The sequence below is a fragment of the Tenrec ecaudatus genome, chromosome 10 (genome assembly GCF_050624435.1).
Source record: "Tenrec ecaudatus isolate mTenEca1 chromosome 10, mTenEca1.hap1, whole genome shotgun sequence".
In the NCBI taxonomy this organism is placed as follows: Eukaryota; Metazoa; Chordata; class Mammalia; order Afrosoricida; family Tenrecidae; genus Tenrec; species Tenrec ecaudatus.
Genome location: NC_134539.1, coordinates 143,598,824 through 143,617,943, shown reverse-complemented (window position 1 = coordinate 143,617,943; position 19,120 = coordinate 143,598,824). Strand labels below are relative to the sequence as shown.

Below are 19,120 nucleotides of genomic sequence, written 5' to 3'. Positions count from 1 at the left end.
TGGGCACGTAGATGCTAATAAAAAATGAGCCCTGGAGTACATATTTTTAGGCGTGAGTGCCTGGAGCTGCAAGCCCACGGTTTGGGTCCACACGGCCCCTTGGAAGAAAGGCCCTTAAAAAAACAAAAGGAATTCAGCCATTGGCAGCCAAATGGAGCCCAGCTCTACCCTGATGTAGTCTTGACAGCGACTTGATTGGTTACATGGTATTGGGTGTTCACGGAACACAACGCCCAGAGCCCTCACTGTGGGTTGACCTCAGTGACCCCGCTAAGGCTCGGGTACAGCTTGATGTTGATGGTCTTTCTGTTTCCCCAAAGGACTCCCAAACCCCAAGGTGGTGCTGGACAAGAAGGAGGTGATCGAAGGTGAGGTTGTGACGGTCAACTGTTCTGTCGAAGAGGAGCGGCCCCCAATAAACTTCAAAATTGAAAAATTGACAATGGACACCAGAACTGTCAAGCAAACAAGAGAGAAGATGAACACAAACCAAAACTTTGCCGTGGTAGAATTCCCCATCGAGGAGCAGGACCACATCGTCCTCTTCCACTGCCAAGCTATGATCTACTCTGGGTTCCAGATGGAGACTTCGAAGTTCACCATGAGCGAACTGGTCACCGTCAGGGGTCAGTACTTCTCCTTCTTTCCCCCAGCCTTCTGGTTTGCAGGCTCAGTACAGGGAGACCGAGCGTAAAACTGGGTATGGGCTGGGCCCTTCTGGTGACCCTGCGGTTCTCAGAACCTAGGGTTTGTTCTTCAGCACCCAAAGTCAGTCCTTTCCAAGCATGTTTCACTCGGACACCATTCAAAATGTAAATAAAGGTCTGCACACACTAGCTTCGGAATGTTCGTGGGAAAACGTGACGAAACGATCATGGCGTTTTGCCATGAACTTTCAGAGGCTGCCTTATCACAGTCGCTCTGGAAAGCTGTGGGCCATTCGTGCTGAAATCCCACAGCTCATGCGCTGTTCCTGCCAGGCGGGGGTGGAAGAGCGTCGGGCATCCTTGGTGGATGCGGACAAACCCATTTGTAGCTCTCGTGGTTACTTCTGAGGTTACTTACAGAAGGTTTTGCAGGAGGGACCTAGAGAAAGTGGTGCAGCCTTTGGAAAGCGAAATAAAATCAGAGACCTACCTGGCAGTTAAGAACAAGGCTGAAGCCGCAAGATTGAACAGGAGGGTTGGGGAGGGGGTGACGCTAGGGGAAGGGTTTTGAGGGGAAAGGCCAGATCTTGTCATTCATAAACACATTGCTTGAGACTAAGACCAAGACCCCGAGGAGCGGACAAGAAGAGGGGTGACTTCATCCTTTTCCCAGGTGTGACCGTGTCCTCTTCTCTCGTAGAATCCTTCTCCATCCCCAAGTTCCACATCAGTCCTGAGGGGACAATCACAGAGGGAGATCAGCTCCACATTAAGTGCACCATTCAGGTGAGGTACCAGGCCCAGGAATTCCCTGAGATCATCATCCTCAAGGATAAGAATATCGTGGCCCACAGCAGCCACGGCAGCGAGGCCTCCTACTCGGTGATGGCCATGGTGGAGCACAGCGGCAACTATACCTGCAAAGTCGAATCCAGCCGGATATCCAAGCTCAGCAGCATCATGGTCAACATAACAGGTAGGGCAGCTGTGGGAAGACCATGCTTCTGTGGGGGCATTCGAGAGGCTCCAGGATAGGATCCAAATTGGCGGTGGCCAATGAGAGTCCACGGTGTCCCCTTCCCTGCTCGTTCAACATTACACACACAAAGTTGCAGGGTGTCCCTGGGGAGCAGGCAACGTCAAGTGAGTCAGTGGTCAGCTGTGATGGGTGGGATGCGTGCTCGATCATCCACCTCCCACCTTACCGCCCGTCACCTCTGTGGCCTCGGGGGCTTCTCTTGGCCTCGCCTATACTCGATGGGGCTGGGGGTAAGGAGGCTTCCGACCATGGTCCCTAACCGAGATTGTTATTCCTGGGCGCAGAGGCTCTGAGCTCCACTGTCCTTCATTGACCATCTCTCTTGTCTGGAACACCTTTCCCCATGGCTATCAGACTTCTAATGCCTTTAAAGGCCGAGCCCCAGGTCGCTCTCCAGGTTTCCCTCCACCGAGGCTGCTCCGTTCCCAGCAGGCTCTGCTCCTTCGCATCAGTAGCTACGGTCAGAGTTGGTGTTCGTGTCTTGTCCCCTTGACTCTATGAGAAGTCTTAAGGGGCCAGGCCTGTGACTGAAGAAAAAAACCAAACATGTTCACATCTTTGGAACTTAGTACAGAGCTTAGGACACTGGCGTAGCTCAGGAAATACTTGTTCAGATCCCTTGTGCTCTTCATGATAGTCTGACCGGGTTCTTTGTACGAGAGTTGCTGCTGCTTTCTCCAGGTCTCGGGGCCCACCTTCCTCCTGGTTCCGAGGCCGCTGCTCTGCCGCTCCTTCCCCATTGCCGCCTCCACCGAAAGACCCAAAACAAGAAACCCCAACTCACTGCCATCAGGTCGATTCTGACTCTTATCGACCCTCTAGGACAGGGTCGACCAGCCCCTGTGGGTTTCTGAGACAGTAACGCTTTACAAACAGACCAGCCTTTCCTAATTTGAATTCTAAACCACCCTGCGCCCACCTGAGGATGGTTTATGTATTTTTATTATATATATGTATATATATATTTTTCTTTTTTTACATTTTATTAGGGGCTCATACAACTCTTATCACAATCCATACATATACATACATCAATTGTATAAAGCACATCCATACATTCTTTGCCCTAATCATTCTCAAAGCATTTGCTCTCCACTTAAGCCCTTTGCATCAGGTCCTCTTTTTTTTTTCCCTCCCTCCCCGCTCCCCCCTCCTTCATGAGTCCTTGATAATTTATAGATTGTTATTTTGTCATATCTTGCCCTATCCAGAGTCTCCCTTCCCCCCTTTCTCTGCCGTCCATCCCCCAGGGAGGAAGGAGGTCACATATGGATCCTTGTAATCAGTTCCCCCTTTCCAACCCACTCACCCTCCACTCTTCCAGCCTCGCCCCTCACACCCCTGGTCCTGAAGGTATCATCCACCCTGGATTCCCTGTGCCTCCAGTCCTCATATGTACCAGTGTACAACCTCTGCCCTATCCAGCCCTGCAAGGTCGAATTCGGATCATGGTAGCTGGGGGGAGGAAGCATCCAGGATCTGAGGGAAAGCTGTGTTCTTCATCGGTACTACATCGCACCCTGACTGACCCATCTCCTCTCCTAAACCCCTCTGTGAGGGGATCTCCAGTGGTCGACACTTGGGCCTCGGGTCTCCACTCTGCACTTACCCCTTCATTCACTATGGTGTGTGTGTGTGTGTGTGTGTGTGTGTGTGTGTATATTTTAATGTGGTCTCATTGCTTTTGAATTTTTCCTGTCATCATCTCCCTCTTTTTTGCTTTCTTTTTCCTTTGCCAGTGCCTAAGGGGAGATTCTAAGGTGTATCAGGAGGTCGATTGCTTTGGGGCCTTCTCCTAACCCCAACTTCTCGGTGGTGCTCAGAACACAGATATAACGGAAGGAAGGATACACAAGGTGCCTTAAGGAAATAAATCCACCTTTTTGAAGCTTTTGCTTTGCTCCTTGTTGAGGAACTAGAACGACTCCGTGGACTTTGAATGATTTTAAAAGAGACGACATCCATCGCTCTGTAACCTTGATGACCAATACAGAGCTGGCTGTTTGCCCTATAACGGTTAGAGACAGTGGCAGGGCTGGATTCCCTGACCTCAGACTCCATTTGCAAAGCTCTATCCCAAAAAGCTTTCTTAAAAGGAAGTTTAGGCCTTGGTTCTTCTTCTTCCTCTGAAAGGCTGGTTGTCTGAAAAATTACTGCCTTGAAGATATAAACTTCTTCCTTCTTCAACAAAAGTCATAATTAGAAAGCTATTTGTACTTGCTAACGCGAGCAATCCAAGTCTCTACACCGATCAAGTAGTTAACGAGTGGCTTGCCAGTAGCTAAAAGCTTGCACAAGACTGAAATATTGACCTATTTCAAGGAATATTTATGTTAGGAGATGACTTTGCCTTTGAGTTGGTGCCAACTCATAGCTAGACAGCTTGAACCTCGGTCTTTACCCCTGTTGACATTCAAACTGAGTCATGAAACCAATAACCTTTTAGAGTGGCACCATGCATAGTGTGGTGCTTGATCAAATGCTTGACCTTGGGAGGCTTCAGGAGGTCTTCCTCGTTTCCCTTCACAGGAAGCACTAGTGTCACAGTGGCCAGCTGTTACTTCTTTCCAACCCCATGTCACTCTGGTTTGGGCCCAAATTGCATCTCCTCTTGTCTCCAGCCTGGGCCCTCTACCCTCACTCATTCTCTGCTAGAAATCTCTCTACGAAACCCACCTGACCCCGACCCTTCCTTGTTCCCATTGTCCCGAGGATACAGTCTGCACATCTTCCTGCTAGGCCTTCCCCTTGGCTGTCCTTTGTGCCTCGGACACTTTCCCTGTCCTTCTTGCCTGGATAACTCTAACCTTTCTGTGGCACGTTGGTTACTATTGATAAAGCAATTTTTGTTGGCTGCCTGGCCCGCTGACAACCCCACAGCGAGTTGCGGATCAGACCATTTGTCATCTCTGTTTGTTTTGTTTGTTTTTCGATCGAAAAAGTTTGTATTTTGCATTAGCCTTCTGGACTCGGTTGAGAGGATTCTGCTTTTGTGGACAGCATCTGAAGCGTCACAGTCGGGACTCAGTGGAACCTATGCCTTCCTCTCGCCATGAGGCCTGATCAAGGTGTTGACCGTGGCTACGTCAGTGTCACGGAGCTTCATCACAGCCGGTTGGGTCTGGTGCTCGGTGGCTCGACACCCACAATGAGCACCAGGGTCTTGCCATCTTGTGTCTTCTTCATGGCGGACTCAGTGGTCGGGGAGAACTTGACCGTGGGGTAGTGGTCCAGTGTGTTTCTCCTGGGGCACACTCTTCTGAGGACATGTGGGCTGCCTTCTTAGCCTCAGTGTCTCGAGCCACCAGAAGGTGGTTCACATTGGGATATTCCATGTGTGTGTGTGGGGGGGGTGCCTTTCAGCATGGCCCACTTGACCTGTAACTCTTTGCTTTGGCTTCAGTGTGGGGAGGGCAGGGGCTTCCTGCTTCACCTTCCACACCGTCGTTAAAAGGATCCAAGGCATTTTTTATTGGCTCATTTCTGGAAGTAGGTCAAGCCCTTCTCTCTAGTCACTTTTAGCAGCCATGCAGTCCTCCAGTGACAGACAGGTAAGTGCACGAGGTGCACCAGGAATGGAACCAGGTGTCCTGCATGGAAGGTGAGCATTCTACCACTGACCCCATGGCCCTGTGACCCACGATTGATGCATCATCGCTAACTAAAGCTTTCCGTTTACATTAGCGGTCGTTCTTGGTGTGCATGGACAGGGGTTTGACCCACGGCTCTGTCAGGCTTGTCATACTGTGCTAGTTGCTGGATGCTGGCAGTCAATGCTCCCAGTCCTTCAAACCCCAGCAGGGTCACCACCGATGCCAAGATTTCAACCGAGCTTCCAGACTAAGTACAGACTAGGGAGGCGGAACAGGCCATGTGCTTCTAAGGGATTAGGCCCTGAAAACCTCATGAGTAGCAGCCAAACACTGTCCGAGGCGGTACAGGAAGCGGAGTGAGGAAGATTGACCCCTGTTAATTAGCTGCTAGCAAGGAAGGTACCTAGCAAGGAATACCAAAACAGCAAACACGTCTGTCTGGGGAGCCAGAGTGCTCCTTGGAAACAAGAATGGTCCCACGTCCTTTCACATACTTAGGATGTGTTATCGAGAGGCCAGCCCCTGGAAAGTGACGTGCTTGGTAAAGTAGAGGGTGGTCGAGAAAGAGGAAGTCCCTCAGCTAGTGGCTGAAACAATGACTCAAACATAACAACTGTGAGGACGGACCGGCAGGTCGGGTGGGGGTAGGAGTGAGGGTGGGTCTCTATGTGTCTGAGATGACTCAACAGTACCTGAGCACGGCAACCAGGATTTGGACAGATGCTTCATGCCATGTGCCCACCTTACAGGATCACGTGACTCAGTCCACTGCCCCATGCCCTTATTGTTTTTTTTGGTTTTTTTCCAGAGCTGTTTTCCAAACCGAAGCTGGAATCTTCCACCACACTTCTGGATGAGGGGGAACGCCTCAGCCTGTGGTGCACCATCCCCGGGGCACCCCCAGGCAACTTCACTATCCAGAGAGGAAGTGTGACCATAGCCCAGGCTCAGAATCTCACCCTGGTCACCTCCGAGTGGGACAGCGGGACGTACACCTGCACGGCAACCATCAGCAATGTCGCCAAGAGGAGCAACACGGTCCAGATCACTGTGTGTGGTGGGTATGCCTCTGCGGGCTCAGAGCCCAGGACCAAGGAGAGAAGGGGTTGATTGCCAGCTGCCACCCTCTTCTAGCCTGAAAGCAGAGCAGCCTTCGGCAGGGTCAGGATCCCAGGGAAGCAGAGAAGGGTGGGAGCACCAGAGAGGGACAATGCCAGAGAAATGTCAGCAGGCAAAATCAAGGTCATGGCTTGCCTGGGGCTACATGCTTGACAGATTGCATGCTGATGATTGACAGGATTCTGGCTGCTGGGGCAGGGTCTTGCCCAAAAAGGCCAGGGAGGAAACAGTGCTAGGTAAACATGAAATTTGTTTTGAGGTTTCTTTGTGTGTTATTCTGGGTAGACTAGAGAAACAAATCCATAGACACTCAGATGTGTATAAGAAAGAGCTTTATAGACAAGAGCAATTGAGTATTGAGAAAACATCCCAGCCCAGTCTAGGATCAAGTCCATAAGTCTGATATTAGCCCATATGTCCAATACCAATATATAAAGCCCTCTTCAGAATCACAAAACACATGCAATGACGCCGAATGCAGGAGGCTCACAGGCCCGTGGGTGGGAAGTCTCCTGAGGCATGCCATTGGCTTCTTAGGAGAGTGGGGCTTGAAGGGTCTGCTGTGAAAGGGCTTCTGCTTGTCCTTTCTCTGTGCCTTTGCTTGGCGTGTCTGTGTGTGCACCACGTATGAAAATACGACACGTGTTGACAGGGATGTGATGCTATATGGAGTCCATTGCTCCAGCCGTGGTGTCTCGTCAGGCGTTGTCAGGTTTCAGCACATCTGACAGCGCCCCACTGCTATCCATGAGGATTTCAGCGGCTCAGCCCTCTGGAGGGGACAGCCGAGTCCTTCTTCGTGATCACTTCTTAGTCTGGAAGCTCTGCCGAAACCTGCCCCCCTCGGACGACCCTGCTGCTCTTTGAGCTGCTCCCAGTATCGCAGCAACACGCAAGCTGCCACAGAACAACAAACCGACAGACAAGCGGAGGCTCGAACGTACCGACGGGCTCAACATCACAGCTGGGTGATGGCACAGGACTGGGGCAGAGTTTCCTTCTGCTGCCTGGGGAGCGCTGCTGTGACTCAGAGGGGCCTGGACGGCACCACACAATCATGGAGTCTTGGAAGGCTCAGGGCCGGGCAGTGTTTCCTTCTGCAGGGCGGAGGGCTGCCCTGAGTCAGGACTGACTCAACAAAGATGCCGTTGTTATTGAGTTTATGTCACCCTCGAATGCCCTGGAGTGCGGGCAAGGTAGCTAAGGCGTCGAGGCCGTGGAAAGTCGGATGCCCAAGAAAGGAAAGGCCAGGGCTTAGGGGGAAAGCACCTCTCGGGTGGGCTGTTTTGCTTCTACGTTCAAGGCCCTTCACCCGATTGTTTCTTTGTCCGTTGCTGTAGAAATGCTCTCCCGGCCCAGGATTTTCCACGACACCAGCTTTGAGGTGATCAAAGGGCAGACCGTGAGGATCCACTGCCAGTCCGTGAACGGGACCGGCCCTATCGCTTATCGCCTTTTAAAAGCAAGAAAAGTCTTACAGAGCCACCAAACCGACTCCAACGACCCCGTGGTATTCAAAGACAGCCCGACGAAAGATGCCGAGTACCAGTGTATCGCCGACAATTGCCATTCCCACCCTGAAATGATCAGCGAGGTCCTGAAGGTCAAGGTGGTCAGTAAGTCTCTGTGCCATGAGGAGCACACGTGGGCTGCAGGCTTGCGTTCACGTGGTGGGAGGCTCGGGGCTGGAGAGGGATTGAGTGGGTACTTCCACAATGTCGCTAACCCAGACACCAGTCAGAGCAGGACCAGGGTCCAGGTCAACGGAGCCGGTAACAACGTGGGGGCCATTCGTGCGATTCATCATCATCTCCTTCTCAGAACCTTTGAGCGCAACTGCTTAAAGCTCGAAAGCGGGGAGATGTTCTGACTTTGGGGAGCCCTAAAGTCGTGTGCTTGAGTCTCCTTAGTAGATGTTCCTTTTTACGTCCCCAGAGTCACCTCCGTTAGCTGTTCTCTCCCACTGACTCCTGTCAGGGTGGCTCTGTCCCATCCAGAGCACCTGCGGGTGGAGGTCTGACTGGCATTCACCTGGGATGCTGGGAGTCCAGAAAGCACACCACTGGCCTGGGAGAGGCCCTCTCCCTGCGAGCTTTTTCTGGTCTGGTACCTCGCACACGGCAGGCGGAGGCCGTGACTGGCAATTCTGAAATATGCTGCAGCCTGCTAGAAGGCGCTTCCGCCTCTGCCCCCTCACTTAACTGCTCGTCTGCCCGTGCCACGGAGGCCACCTCAAGGTGGACAGATCGAGTCCTGCCTCCTAGAATGTGGAGTCTGAGAGCAGCCACGCTTTTCCTGGACAAATCCCACCCTCTTCATTCTGGCTTTCCGCTCCCTTTTGAAGCGCCTCCTATTTGAATAGCAGGGTAGACTGGCAGAGACGACATGGTAGCAGGCAGCCCCTGAAGAATGGCCTGTAAAGAAATCATTTTGCTGGGAGCTCTTACAGCTCTTATAACATCCCATGCTTCAACTGTAGCAAGCTCGCCTGCGCGTATGTTGCCATCATCCCTTCCAAAGCTTTTTCTTTCCACTTGAGCCCCTGGCTTCAGCTCCTCTTTTGGCCTGCCTCCCACCCTTGATCAGTTCTATATTGTTATGACTATTTCATATCTTACACTGTCTGTTGTCTCCCTTCACCCATATTTCTGATATCCCTCCCCTTCGTGGGGTAGGGGGCTTTATATCCAACCTTGTGATGGGTTCCCCCTTCTTCCCATTTCCCCCTCTCCGACCATCCTCTACCTTCATGATATCTACTAATGGCCTTTTGAACTGTCCTTACAAAGATGGTGATGGGGACCTAAGGAATGGGAGGTAGCATCTGGTTGGAGGTTGGCGGCGGGTGGGGGGGGCTTCATAAAAAAAACAGAGTTGGCCCAGGGGTGGGTAGAAAGCATTGGATGCGGTCTCCCAGAGCAGCCATGCACCATTGCTATAGCGGCCATGGAGCGGTTACAAGGCCGGGGGTTAAGTCTGGTGGCCTGGGGGTGAAGGTATAGATGGGGAGCCACAGATCTGAGCAGGAAAAGTAGCTCAGCCCATCGGTGATGACCCCAATTGCCATTCTTGGGGACTGGAGGCTTGTGGTGAGAGCCAGAGATGAGAATGAAATTGAGGTCTTGGGAGACCAGCCTGGTGGCTCTCACCATTTCCGGGAGTCAAGACTCCAGCCCTCGGGATCTGTGACAGGGACGGCAGGGAAGTCCAGGTGACTGTCTGATCTTTGTATAGATTTGGGGCTAGTCTTTGTGGTTAGCTTTCATTCAGCTCAGACCAGGTGAGCAGCCATTTGTGAAGTACCTTGAGTAATTACGTCCATGAACACTTAAGACAGGTCATCTCATTTTACAGGAAGGCAGCCCAGGCGCCAGAGTCCCTGTTTGTCACACACACCCTACCCCGCTGAGATTCAGCTCATGCTGAGACTGTCTTTGGTGTGCGGTCCCCGCCATTCTGGTGCGCTGCTTTGCAGATCAGCACCTCCACAATCAAGTCCCCCCACCCGCCCACCACCACCACTCACACTCGGACTGGGACATTTCATGTGCTCCCATGGGTGGTTGAGCACGGGGCCGGAGGAAGGGGAGTTCTGCTTGGACCTGCTGGGATTGAGGAGTTGGCAGAGCCTCGGGATGGAGAGGCTTAGGGAGAAAGCCAGGCTTTGAGGTGAGGGGAATGGTCTACACTAGAGGATGTTTAGGTGCTAACTGTGCAGAAGTAGATGCTACACGGGTAGGTAGTCAAAAGAGAAGAATGGAGACGGAAAAAGCCAGGAACAGACTTTTTGCAGAAGGTCCCCCCCTAGGGAAGGGCTGGGGGAGGGGCAGTCGAAAGCTTTAGGGGCCTCAAGGACAGAAACGGTTAAGTAATGCAAAAAGGAGGAAAACAGGCTGAAAGCTAAAACAAATCACAAAACTTTTTTAAAACAACCCTCTATGAGTCAGTTCCAACTGGCCGAGGCTTTGTAAATCTTTGCCAGAGTAGACAGCCTCATCTGTGCCCCGAGGCATGGCTTGTGGGTCTGAACCACCAATCTTGGGGCTAGCAGGCCCGTGCTTACCTGACAGCACCATCAAGATGCCTAGAGAAGGCTGTGGGACGAGGTCATTTCTTTGTAAGATCTAGTACCAAGCCCCTTTACAAGCAGAGAGAGTGAGAAATCACACACCTCTAACACAATCCCCAAAGAATATGCAACTGAGAGGAGCTGATGAATCTTGCTCTCAAACTGAGGGGTCAGTACTTCTTGAGATGGTCAGGGGAGGAGTCTGCCTCTGGGGGCTTGTGTTTAATTGCATGTGAGGATAGAGGGGTCCCTTCTAGCCGAGTTGGGAGCCCCATCCAAGCCCAAGTCACAGCCTGAGAGGGGGGGGCTGGCCATGACCGATGCCTGTACCACGTTCCTCTGATCCCTTCTCTTCCCAGAGCTAATCCCGTCCCTGCTTTTCAGCCCCAGTTGATGAAGTCAAGCTGACTGTCCTGCTGAACGGGGAGGTGGAGTCTGGGAAAGCCATCATGCTTCGGTGCCTAGTGAATGAAGCGTCCCCTCCAATCACGTATAAGTTTTACAAAGAGAATGAGGACAAGCCCTTCTATTTCACCACTGTCAATAACACCCAGGCGATGTGGCACAAGCCACAGGCCAGCAAGGAGCAGGAAGGACAGTATTACTGCACAGCCTTCAACCGAGCCAACAGCGCCAGAATCGTCCCCCAGAGCAACGTGCTGCCAGTCAGAGGTGAGCCGGGTGTGGTGTGCGCTCCCACGAATGTGGACAGGACACACGCACCACACACTGTGACTGGAAATGGGTGGCCAATGTTCTCCAAGCCCTTTGGTTTTACCAGTCACAGGAAACCCATCTTCTCAATGTAACAAGTGGGGGGGGGGAGTTAGTTTTAATAAAGAATTTGCAGTATTTCATAAAGTCCTGATCCCTAGCTCTTGGCAGAGAGCTGCCATCTGATTCACTTGAGGGCCTCTGTCCACCCAGGGGCCCCCTGTGACCAGGAGGTTTGGGCTCTGATTTAGGGAGCGCTAGGGGCGCAGCAGCACTGCATAGGTGGTCCACAGAGAGCGTGCTCCAGCAAGCTGCTTGTTCCCTCCTCTGAAGCCTTAGATGACCTTGAGGGCGCAGAAATAACCGCCTGAATTCCCGCGTGCAGCGTCTCCCTGGCAGTAGCCGTTAAGGGTGAGAGGCCAGGTGCAAGGACTGTCGACGTCAATCTATCTGTTACTTAAAGCTGATGTGATTTCATGCTGGCTGAGCACAAACCTCTCACTTTGCTCCTAGTCTTCCTTGCCCCGTGGAAGAAAGGGCTTATCGCAGTGGTTGTCATCGGAGTGATAATCGCCGCCTTGGTGCTTGGGGCCAGATGCTATTTTCGGAAGAAAGCCAAGGGTGAGAACAGCTCTTTCATTTCCATTCGGGCAGGTGGCCCTTGCCAGCAAACCGGCCAGAGTTGGGTGGTGGCTTAGTGTCCAGGGATGGCGTGGGTGGGCGGGTGCTCTGAAGCCACGTAGCTGCTGCTGATTGCTTTTTCTACTGAGATTACCATCTTGAGAAGCAAAGGTCGTGGTTTGGGTGGGTGTGGAGTTACAGAGGCCCAGGGTGCCCCCAGGGAGAAATGAAAGGGATTACCACTCAGAAAAGATCATTTGGCGGGTGGGAGGACAACGGTGGCATCTCCGGGTGAACAGAAGTTTTTCTGGTGCATCGGGCAAGACCTGGTCCCAGGTGAGAGAATGGAGTCGGAGGGTCGTGATACCCCCACAGCATGCCTTCCATTGAAACTGCCATTTGCCCGTGATCCCGGCCCTGTGCTTGGCACGGGTGTGGGTCCAGGATGGAAGTCAGCCAGCACGAGGCCTGTACCCATTGCCACTGAGTTGACGATGGCGCCTAGCGAGCCTATAAGCTGTGGCAGAACTGCCTCCCTGGGTCCCTGGAGCTGCCTCTTCATGGAGGCAGACGGCCTCATCTTTCTCCTGTGGAGCAGCTGGTGGGTTTGAACCACCGATTTCTCAGTTGGCAGACAGCACTTTCTCAGTGTAGCCACTGAGGGGCCTGCCAGTCACAGCGAATTCCACCAGAGGGTGTGGGTGGGAAAGACGCGTTCCGCCGGAGCCCCTGGTGCCGCTGGCCTGGGCGAGAAGGCATCCGTCCCGAGGAGTGTGGGTCAAAGGAACCCTGGGAGTTTTCTAATAGCAAGAGGCTCCCCGACACCTTCCTTCCCACAGCGAACCCTGCCATGGGCCTCAGGCCAGCTTGGAATCCAAAGCAAAGGGATTGAGTTAGCCTTTGCCTTGGGGAGGTTTTCTTGAGTCAAAGAGATGCGCTTAGCGGGTCCCAGCCCCGTTCAGGTCACGTCTGTGTCTCCTCCTGCTCCTGGTGGAAAGACTCAAAACGGCCGATTTCTAGGGATCAGATGTGAAATCTCTGGGCTTAAGACCGAGAGAGAACCTGTGTTTGCGCTCTTTTATTTATTTGTTTGTTTATTTAAGGATCATTTTACTGGGGCTCTTACAGCTCTTTTAACTATCCATGCATCAGTCGGATCAGGCACAGTTGCACGTATGTTGCCATCATCATTTTGTAAACATTTGCTTTCTAGTTGAGACCTTGGTATCAGCTCCTCTTTTTCCCCTCCCTCCCCACTCCCAATGCTCTCTTTTATTTTTGAATAGCACGAATATAATTAGCGTGTGTGTGTGTGTGTGTGTGTGTGTGTGTTTTAATGGATGTCAGCGATTTCATACTGACTTTGGTTTTCCTCTTTCTCTTTCAAGCCAAACAGATCCCGGTAGAGATGTCCAGGTCAGTGCGCTGCTTTGTGGCATGGTGGGGGAGGGGGCAGGCAGGGGGCTGTCTGCAGGGAGAATCCGGCCATTAGGAAGGTTTTGGTGGTTCTTGCCAAATTCACAGAAATAAAGGTCTGAGGTAGGAGTGACGTGTGTGTGTGTGTGTGTGTGTGTGTGCGCGCGCGCGCGGACGTCTGTCTGTGGAAGATCGCCAGGTGCTCTGTTATGGGAAGAAAGAATGGCTTTTTATTATGAGATCATGTCCTTCCTAAACGATTACATGTGAAATCCCCATTGCTGTTGTTTTTAAATATTATTCTGTTGGTGGTAGGTGGATTTTTAAATTGTAGTTACTTGGAGAAAGATTTGACAAATTTACATTAGCCTAAAAATTTTTTGGATTTTTATTGTTCTGTGAAGTCTAAAATTCCCAAGTGGGAAGACAATCCCTGTGTTCTCAAGAGGCGTAGTCCCGTGCGATGCAGAGTTGAGGGGCCCCCAGCCATTAGGGGCACCTGATGATGGATTCCAGGTATTATTGGCCCCTCTGGCCTTGACCCTCATTTTGAAAGCAAAAAACAAAACAAAACAAAAAACCTTTATTTTTAAATCATTTCCGGGTTAAAAGAATGATCATTTTAAAAGTGAAAAAACAAAGTCTTCCTGACCTTGGGAAATTCTTCCCAGTTTTTTCTCTCCCCTGGGTTATCTCAGTGGTTTGAGGTAAAAGATGTTCTATTTTTTTTTCCTTTTCAAATTTTCATCTTAAGGCCGGCAGTACCACTTCTGAACGCCAATAGTGAGAAGATATCATCAGACCCCAACACCGAAGCCAACAGTCACTATGGTACAATCACGACTCCCTCAAGTTGCAAAGCGTTTCTTCAACCTGCTCCCTTCTTTCTTTTTTCTTTTTTTAACAATTTATTGGGGCTCATACAACTCTTATCACAATCCATACATATACATACATCAATTGTGTAAAGCACATCCATACATTCCCTGCCCCAATCATTCTCAAGGCATTTGCTCTCCACTTAAGCCCCTTGCATCAGGTCCTCTTTTTTTTCCCCTCCCTCCCCTTTCCCCCCTCCCTCATGTGCCCTTGGTAATTTATACATCGTTATTTTGTCATATCTTGCCCTATCTGGAGTCTCCCTTCCCCCCCTTCTCTGCCGTCCCTCTCCCAGGGAGGAGGTCACATGTGGATCCTTATAATCAGTTCCCCCTTTCCAACCCACTCACCCTCCACTCTCCCAGCATCATCCCTCACACCCTTGGTCCTGAAGGTATCATCCACCCTGGATTCCCTGTTCCTCCAGCTCCCATATGCACCAGTGTACAGCCTCTGCCCTATCCAGGCCTGCAAGGTAGAATTCGGATCATGGTAGTTGGGGGGAGGAAGCATCCAGGATCTGGGGGAAAGCTGTGTTCTTCATCGGTACTACCTCACACCCTAATTAACCCACTGCTCCCTTCTTTCTTAGGAGACTTTGAACATGAAATTAGTCACACAATAAGAAATGACCAATCATATTATCGATTCCAAAAAGTGTCGGTGGCTATTTAGCAGAGGAAATTGAGGTGATACAGAAAACAATACCTTTAGTGGACAGTTTGTATTATTTATACACTAGCACAGCGGTACTCTACAGGCTGGTTTAAGTTTCTATTCAAGCATAATACTTTAATATATAATTACAACTTTATATAATAAATATCCCCTCCCCCAATTTCAGAGTGTAAGAAATACTCCAACTTTTATTATATGGTCTGCATGGATTAGTTCAGTTTATGAATGTATCTTAATCATCATAGTAATTTCAAATGTAGATGAAAAATTTACCCTTTAGAAACAGTATTCATGTTATTTGTAAGAAATGTTCTAGATAAAAACCACTTGATTTAGAAAAGACAAAAACCAATCTTGTTTTACTCAAAACCTGGTGAGTGGCAAGCAGAGGTATTGCTTCAGCTTCCAGCCTTGTTCCCGTGAAGAAATGAGGGGAGCTCACAAACTTCTTCCTGTTTGTGGCTCCTGGCCAGTCCCTTCCAGAAGGTAGTTTAATTTCTAATAAGCTTGTTCCATGAGATGTCTCTGATTCACAAATAGAAGCATACATAGGGTCTCTCTCAGAATGGGAGACTTCCCACTGGGCCTAGAAAGAGCCCGCACAACAGGTCTGGTGGGAGGGGGAAGGGTCCAGAACCCCGACACAGGGCCACTGCCAGCTCCCTGCTTCCTCACAGAAAAGCATGCTGCACTCCCTGTGAGTGGCGCTGAGTTCTCAAAAAAGTTATAGAAAACTAAAATGCCCAGTCTCATGCTTCCTAATTCATTACGTTATTTTTCAACTAGGCTACAACGAAGATGTTGGAAACCATGCAACTAAACCAGTAAATGAAAATAAAGGTAATTATGTAATGAAATCTTATCTTTAGAAACCTCAACATTACAAAGAATCGTTAGCAAGGGGAAAAAACAAAGCCGGTCAAGACCTAGGGGCACGTTTACCCCACCCCCCACCACCTCCCACTCAGGCCCCTGTAATGGCTAAGCCAGAGGTCCTCAACCTTCCTCACGCCGCGACCCTTTCAGACAGTTCCTCATGTGTGGTGTCCCCCAACCATAACATTATTTTCGTTGCTATTTCATCGCTGTAATTTTGCTACTGTCATGAATCGGGCATCCCCTGTGAAAGGGTCGTTCGACCCCCAGGTTGAGAACCGCTGGGCTAGGCTGTCACAGAACGTGGCAACCAGAGGGCTTTCTGCAGAGTGCCTATCGGGTGTCTTGTATGAGACCCAGACTCCAGTTGCAAAGAACTGGTTATAACTTAAAAAAGGAAGTTTCTCATGGAACCCAGGAACAGGAATGAGAATAGTGATACCAGAAGGGTAGGGGTAAGAGTGGAGAGGAAGGGGAACCAATCCCAACGATCAACACATAACCACACACTCCCTTCCAGGGGGAAGAGCAACAGAAACCAAGGGGGAAGGGAGACAGCGGTCGGTGTGAGATATGAAAATAATAGTAATTTATAATCTATCAAAGGGCCACCAGTGGGGGAGAGGGAGGGAAACAAAGAGGAGCTGATCCCAAGGGCGTCTAGAAAAGAACGATGGCAACATATGTACAGATATGCCTGATATGATCGATGCATGGATTGTGATGAGAGTTGTCAGAGCCCCCAGTAAAATGATCTTTTATTTTTTTTATTTATATATTTTTAATCATTTGATTAGGGGCTCATACAACTCTTATCACAATCCATACATACATCAACTGTGTAAAGCACATTTGTACATTCATTGCCCTCATCATTCTCAAAACATTTGCTCTCCACTTAAGCCCCTGGCATCAGCTCCTCATTTTTTCCCCTCCCTCCCTGCTCCCCACTAAAATGATCTTTTAATTAAAAAAAAACAAAACAGGAAGTTTCTAACAGGGATCAGGACAAGACTCCAAGGATGGACTGGTCACTGGCTTGCAGGATGGCTTCTCTTGGGTAGGGTCTTCTTAAGAAAACAGGATGTTAGTTGTTTCCGCCCACAGCTGAGAGGGACTCTGTAAGTGCACCTGTATCCTTAACCTCCGACATCCTGTTTCACTCGATGGCGAGAAACCCAGAGTGACTGGGGCTTTCTAAACAAGACAAGACAGTCTTTTAGTAACTTATGAGATTTCACTATAGCGCCCCAAATGATCTTGTTAAAATACTTTCCACGTGTACGCCAGACGCTCTAAACATGCATGTTTAAGGCTGGCGACCCTGCCCTGGTTTCTGAGACCCTTTCAGCGTCGGGTCTCGCCTTCTCTGCTCGGGGCTGGGGAGCAGCATCCAGCATTTCAGGAGGTGAGGCGGGATGGAGTTGCCTAGTGGCCCGTATTGGGCTATTTCTTGTGTCTATAGACACAGACACGCAGGCACACCAGGTCCCTTCTAACTCCTGAGGACCCCCTGCGTGTCCATAGGCCTTTCCATGGCTGGTTTCGGAAGGAGATCTTCAGACTTTTCTTCCGAGGCTCCTGTATGTGAACGCCCCCCTCAACCTTTTCATCCTGCAGTCAAACCTGTTAGCCACTTGCATGCACCCCAGGGGGCATCAGAGAGAGCGCTGTGTCTGGGACCCATTTGGAATGGAGTTCATTCATAGCCCCATCTCCACCTTCCCCCTGAGAATAGAGAAAAATGTATTCGTTTGGATGGCGACCTCCGGTTGGGGCTGCAGCCCTGGAAGGAAAGTCTGTCTAACCCCAGGCCACTGCGGTTCCTTTGTGCAGAGCTGCTGGACCTGGATGTGGAGTACACAGAAGTGGAAGTGACCACACCTGAGCCTCACCGAGGTAGCATCCCTCCCTCCAGGGCCCCCCAGTCCCTACTTTCAGCTTGGATGCAGATGCTGAGTGGGGTGGGGGTGACATAGCAGGGAGGTCATAGGCACAGGGTTTCGGTCCAGACCAAATTTGGGTCAGGACACTTCATGAGAACTCATGATAGTGCCCATCACGGCCCTCGGTGACTGGGCCGTGACTGAGCACCAGGCAATGACCCTGAGTGAGCTCTCCTATCGATGAGGCGGTCTGCTCCTGTCCACATTTACAGCCTCGGGAGTCCCGTGGAGAGTCACTGGAACCCACTTGATGGCAGTGGGTTGAATTGGGATGAAGCCATTTGTAAGGAGCCGCAGTGTCCCACTCAGTTAAGCATTGGGTCTACGAACCAGCAGGGTCAGGTTCAAGAAGAATTCCTCTCTGCCACCCTCCAGAGCAGTTCTACTCTGTCCTATAGGGTCGCTGAGTTGGGGTTTAGTTTTCTGGAAGCGCTTTGTTTCTGCTGAGGAGAGACTTTTCGAAGGTGTTTGGTTTCTTTGCGTTGCCTGTCGTCGAGTGAGGTGTGTACATGTAAGGCACTGTTGTGGCGTTGCCAGCGTGGCTATGTAAAGGGGCACGCACATGAAGGCTTTCGAAGGCAGAGAATCTCGTTGGTGTGATCAGTGGCACTCATTTCAGATTTGTGGCCCTAGGTTTTGTGCTTCTTGGTTTGGACTTAGGCTTTAGACGGGTTCTGGCGGTGCTGTGGGTCAGCTAACCACAAGATCAAGAGTTCAAGCCCATCAGCCCCTCCACAAGAGGAAGATGAGGCTGGCTGTTCCCGTAAAGATGTACAGCCTCAGAAACGCTCGGGGGGCAGTTCCACTCTGCCCCGCAGTGTCGCCGTGAGTCAGAATCCACTGGGTGGCAGGCGGTTGTTAGTTTGGTTATTCTTTAGAGCTATGCTTGGCTCTCGGGGCAGGTCTGGGTTTGGTGTGTGCGCTTCTCTCGGGGATGGGCAGGCCTGGGATCCCTTTCCTCGGCTTCTGTGATGGGGAATCGAGTCCCACGGTCTAGCCTAACATGAGTACCAGTCTCAGGCACTTTGGGCACACAGAGCACCACCCTTGTCCTAGCCCTCCTCCAACTCAGCTCACTCGGAACCATGGGTCCTGGCCCCTCAGAGTAGTCCCCAGAGCCTTCCTGTCCTGCTTAGTAGAATGCCCACTGTCCATGCCCCCCCACCGCAGGCTGTGGCCAGGAGTCCAGGCAGCTGGGTAATCCTGGCCCAGCCTGTGGCATCACACTACCCAGAAGCACATGGCGGTAGCGCCCCAGCATTGCCTTAGGCGAACACTGGGGACCCTTCCATCTTCCTTTGCTTAGCCTGATGCCTGGCGCCACGTCAGCAGGGGCGGGCACGGAACCTTCCAGACCGGGCTGTCCTGTGCAGCCCGGGGCCTGTGTACTGCACAGCTCAGGACCACCATTCCCAAACCTACCATTGGTCCCTACAGTGAAGACTGCTCGATTCCCACAGCCACTCCCCAATCTAGGCTGGACCAGGTGGATGAGGGGCCTGCGGGAGCCGAGGTCCTCTCTA

At 51.1% G+C, this 19,120-nt stretch overlaps 1 protein-coding gene across 1 annotated transcript in view; it reads left to right on the top strand.

Annotated features, from left to right (window-relative positions):
- PECAM1 (platelet and endothelial cell adhesion molecule 1) overlaps window positions 1-19,120 on the top strand; it is a 29,599-nt gene that overhangs the window by 7,156 nt on the left and 3,323 nt on the right. The window contains exons 4-13 of the mRNA XM_075559422.1: window positions 321-626; window positions 1,348-1,623; window positions 6,088-6,336; window positions 7,739-8,014; window positions 10,852-11,139; window positions 11,695-11,802; window positions 13,191-13,218; window positions 13,973-14,049; window positions 15,562-15,615; window positions 17,488-17,550. Of these exons, the coding sequence (XP_075415537.1) occupies window positions 321-626; window positions 1,348-1,623; window positions 6,088-6,336; window positions 7,739-8,014; window positions 10,852-11,139; window positions 11,695-11,802; window positions 13,191-13,218; window positions 13,973-14,049; window positions 15,562-15,615; window positions 17,488-17,550 (1,725 nt within the window). The remainder of the gene's footprint in view (window positions 1-320; window positions 627-1,347; window positions 1,624-6,087; window positions 6,337-7,738; window positions 8,015-10,851; window positions 11,140-11,694; window positions 11,803-13,190; window positions 13,219-13,972; window positions 14,050-15,561; window positions 15,616-17,487; window positions 17,551-19,120) is intronic.